This window comes from Lactuca virosa, chromosome 2 (assembly GCF_052849685.1).
Source record: "Lactuca virosa cultivar CGN04683 chromosome 2, Lactuca_virosa_CGN04683_v6, whole genome shotgun sequence".
NCBI classification, from domain to species: domain Eukaryota; kingdom Viridiplantae; phylum Streptophyta; class Magnoliopsida; order Asterales; family Asteraceae; genus Lactuca; species Lactuca virosa.
In genome coordinates this window covers 202,818,523-202,822,845 of record NC_136427.1, presented here as the reverse complement: position 1 = coordinate 202,822,845, position 4,323 = coordinate 202,818,523, and the positions used below count along the sequence as shown (strand labels likewise).

Genomic DNA, 4,323 nt, shown 5'->3' with positions numbered 1-4,323 from the left:
CTAAAAGTGATTGTCCCACTAGAATTATCCCATCGTCACACCACTAAATGCCTGGCAGGCTAAAGAAGAAAAGAAGACAGTCCATGGAGGAGAGAATGAGCCAAAAGGAAAAGTCTAGTCAAATTGAAAGTGTGATAGCAAGTCAAAGTCAACGTCAAGGATCCAAAGAAGTGGAGAAGCTTAGTAGGAAATTTGGGAGTGTCACTTGTGGCAAATGCAAACAAAAAGGACACAACTCAAGGACATGTAAAGGTCAAGGTGCAGGTCAACAGGAGCGTGGAGGGGCTAATGAAGGTCATGGTCGAGAGTAGTTAATATGGTCAAGTGTAGTGTTAAGTTCTGAAATCATCTTCTGGTCTAATTTGTTTAAGAAATTGGCATACGTTGGTTATTTTAATTGTGGTTAGTATGTTAAGTTATTTTGTAGTTCCAAAACTCATGTGGTTTGTTTCTTTTTTGTTACACTTGGATATTGTAATGGCAATTGCTTTTGGTTATGTGATATGGTATTGTAATTTGCATTGAATTCGATATTCTTATTTGGATTATATGTTCTGATTCAATAACACTTAGTAAGTTCCATTATGGTATTGTACTTTGCTTATTACTATTTCCTCTATTGAATTACCATTACAGTCTCCACAACAACAAAAATTAAATAAGATAATATTCCGTACATTATAATTCGAGGTACAAGGTTCATGAAATGACCTTTACAGTATACAAAAGCCTATTCATCAAAACAAGAAGATCCCAAAAAAAACCTCAGCACCACAGGTAGAACTTAACCCTAATCCCTAATTCCACATCCAGAAAATAAGAAAAATAATCCAACTGCACCACAAGTGGAACTTTAATTTACAAACTTCATCTTTTAATTCTTTCACTGCCATCTTCAGGTAAAACCTCAAATTCCGAATTTCAACTTCTAACTCTTTCACTGAAAGCTTCAAATTGTTCATGCTCTTCAGTAGACCAGGAATGATAGCCTTCGATCACACATTGGTGGATCAAACCATCCAAGAAATCGACATTTTGAGTCCTTTCAAAGATGAAGCACACAAAATTAGGGCAAGAATAAGGTGTTTGATTACAAAAACTAGAACACTACTTTACTGGTAGAGGGCATGAGTAGAAGCGCCGACCTGGATTGAGTGGAGTCCACGACGTGCGCAACACAGAATTGTTGCCACATAAGCATATGATCGTTACCATTTTCCCAGAGAGAGCCGTTGGGGAAGATAGGTTTCAAGTCGAGGTTAAATAGAGAAATTAGATTGTAATTTTGGTCCCATAAATGAAAAGACGAAAATACCCTCATGTGCATGGTATGTGGGGAAGAAAACGAAATGCCTCTAACGACAGTTAAAGGCAGGGACCAAATCCACATCTCAAACTTCAAATAATAACTTTTTTTTGTCTTTTATTAATCTCTATATCCAAGGTCCATCTCTGATTTTGGTTTTTGGGGACCTGTTTCATGTTTGTCGGATCGAATTTATTCTATTTTTCAAAACCCGGAGTATATTTACTATCTACTAAATATTGGGCCTATTGGCCCAGGTTGGCTTAAGTACACTGGGCCTATCGAGTGTTAGCTTTTCTGGAGGTTTCGTTTAGGCTTTTGGCGGTTGTCTTGTCTGGTTGATCCGGTAACCGGCCGCCGGTAGGGGGAACAACGGAGATGGAAGAAGCATCGAAACTGGAACACTTCATGGATTGGGCAACTACACTCGGAGTTTCAGATTCTCCAGACGACAACCAGAACCTCAATCATCTTGATTCGCCTTGTTGCTTGGGAAAATCTCTCACTATATCCTATTTCCCTAATGCCGGCGGGTAACATAAAAGCTCTCAATCCCTTTACAATTTTGTATCTGTGCTTTTTTGTTTTTGATTATATAATAACTTTCAGGAGAGGATTATGTGCAGTGCGTGATCTTCAAAAAGGCCAATTGATACTCAGAGTTCCAAAATCAGCTCTCATGACATCCCAAACCCTAATGATGAATGATCATAAGCTCTCCATTTCAATCTCTAAGTTTTCTCTGTCTTCGACTCAGGTATTGCTCGATTAATTGCATGAAACTGTATTTTGTTTTCTGTATAACGAATGATGAGTTTTGGGGCAGATATTGACTGTGGCATTGCTGAATGAACTGGGAAAGGGAAAGTGTTCTTCGTGGTATCCATACTTGACACAGTTTCCTTCTAATTATGATATATTAGCAAGTTTTGATCAGTTTGAGATTCAAGCTTTGCAAGTGAGAATATACTTATCTAATTTATTACAATACTACTTGTATGCATTTTAGTATATAAATGTTATTCTGAAGTGTTTGAAGTAACTGGCAGCTGGATGATGCTGTTTGGGCTGCAGAAAAGGCATTGGAGAAGACGAAAATGGAGTGGGAAAGTGCTACTGTGATAATGGAAGAACTTTTGTTTAAGCCACATTACATGAGCTTCAAGGCATGGATATGGGCTTCTGCATCTGTAAGTTTATTTTTATTTAAATGTGTAAAGCTGGATTGAGATATAACAATCGTTTTGTTGAATGAAGATATCTTCACGCACAATGCATGTTCCATGGGATGCTGCTGGTTGTTTTTGCCCTGTTGGGGATTTTTTTAATTATGCTGCACCTGATGAGGAACAAGTTGTGTCTGAAGAATTCAGGGATGATGGTATGGGTGTTGATGGAGAGCAGATGGATGATATGTCAGCTAGGTTGACAGATGGTGTGTTTGAAGATGAATATGATGCATACTGCTTCTATGCTAGAACAAACTACAAAAAAGGCGATCAGGTATAATAGATGTTGGTAAAATGGCCTCAAAGATCACCAACAATCCTCCCCATGACAAATAATAGAGAGAATTTGAACACAAGAATATACGTGGAAAACTCTAAAACCGGAGAAAAAACACGGGTCTTCGGTGAGACCAATCCTGTATTTGATAAATTGTTACAATCACATAGACTAATCTCTCAAAGTACACCCATACTCTCCAAAGATGTGGAAAACTCTAAAACCGGAGAAAAAACACAGGTCTTCGGTGAGACCAATCCTGTCTTTGATAAATTATTACAATCACATAGACTAATCTTTCAAAATACACCAATACTCTCCAAAGATTTAACCCACATTTTTCTATACTCTAAAACAAGAGAAGAAAAGAAAATAATAAGTTACTCAAAATCTATTTGATTGGGGGACTTTGACACGTAGACCATTCTACATTTCCTTTTTCCATCGATGCCGGACAAAATACAAAATCTTAAATCTTTTATTTTAATCAAATATCAACAACGGATAATCACATGTCTATGTTAAATACCATATTAACTAATCATTTTTTTTTCATCTTCAAGGTTCTATTAAGCTATGGAACATACACAAACTTAGAGCTTCTCGAACACTATGGTTTCATTCTAAATTCAAATCCAAATGACAAGGCATACATCCCTTTACCTCCTAACCTACACTCTCTACATTCATGGCCAAAAGACTCCCTATACATTCACCATAACGGGACCCCCTCTTTTGCCTTGTTGGCATCAATGCGATTATGGGCAACACCAACACATTTACAAAAATCAATTCGATACATTGCATATTCTGGGTCTTCTATTTCAACTGAAAATGAGATCATTGTTATGGAGTGGTTAGTAAAGAAATGTAATCAAGTGTTGAAGAATTTATCAACATCTATTGAGGAAGATGAGGTATTGTTATCTGTTATGGAAAAAGAGTTTGAGTCTGTAATGGAGGTCAAGAATGTGTTGTTGGGTTTGACTGGTGAGAGTTGTGAGTTTGTGAAAGTCAACGGTTTAGTGGGAGATGGAATTGGTGGTGAGATGGGTTTAACCAAAAAGACAAAAAGGTCCCTGGACAAATGGAAGTTGGCGATTTCGTGGAGGGTTAAGTATAAAAGGATGTTACATGATTGTATTTTATATTGTACAAAGGTAATAAATGATCTTTCAGAATAAATATGTACACAGAGGTTATATATTAATTCTGTGATATTTTTTGTAGTTCGTTTTGGTTATAGGAAATTATATTGATGTTTTAAAATTGTACACTTTTCATCAAAAGGAAGTTGGATTTCCATTGCAGTTGACCTGAACTTTTAACGAGTTTGAATATTCACTATTATCTGAAATTAAGGTTATCAAGACCAGAATCTTCTTACATATGATCGTTTTTTATTTCATAAAATCGGATCTAGATCGAAAGATTCTACCACAATTACCTATTTTCTTTCATCTAAGTTGTAATTTACATTAATGATTAAATGCCACTCAAATTCACAAAGA

The 4,323-nt window shown here is 36.4% G+C and overlaps 1 protein-coding gene across 2 annotated transcripts; it reads left to right on the top strand.

Annotated features, from left to right (window-relative positions):
* The first annotated feature begins 1,596 nt into the window (after positions 1-1,596).
* On the top strand, positions 1,597-4,041 carry SDG40 (SET domain group 40). 2 transcript variants are annotated; one of them, XM_079079094.1, is made up of 6 exons: positions 1,597-1,839; positions 1,916-2,063; positions 2,133-2,264; positions 2,356-2,496; positions 2,564-2,809; positions 3,376-4,041. In XM_079079094.1, exons 1-6 carry the CDS (start codon positions 1,685-1,687, stop codon positions 3,994-3,996), a joined length of 1,443 nt encoding a protein of 480 aa, XP_078935220.1. In that variant the 5' UTR covers positions 1,597-1,684; the 3' UTR covers positions 3,997-4,041. The 2 variants fall into 2 exon arrangements, with proteins under 2 accessions (XP_078935220.1, XP_078935221.1); XM_079079095.1 differs by having other exon boundaries at positions 1,723-1,839; positions 1,933-2,063.
* The last annotated feature ends 282 nt before the right edge of the window (positions 4,042-4,323 follow it).

Excerpts from the sequence above, each read along its gene's own strand:
- SDG40 (XM_079079094.1), top strand. The coding sequence starts at position 1,685 with ATGGAAGAAGCATCGAAACTGGAACACTTCATGGATTGGGCAACTACA. Across the intron at positions 1,840-1,915 it reads TATTTCCCTAATGCCGGCGG|GAGAGGATTATGTGCAGTGC; the intron begins GTAACATAAAAG and ends AATAACTTTCAG. Across the intron at positions 2,265-2,355 it reads TTGAGATTCAAGCTTTGCAA|CTGGATGATGCTGTTTGGGC; the intron begins GTGAGAATATAC and ends AGTAACTGGCAG.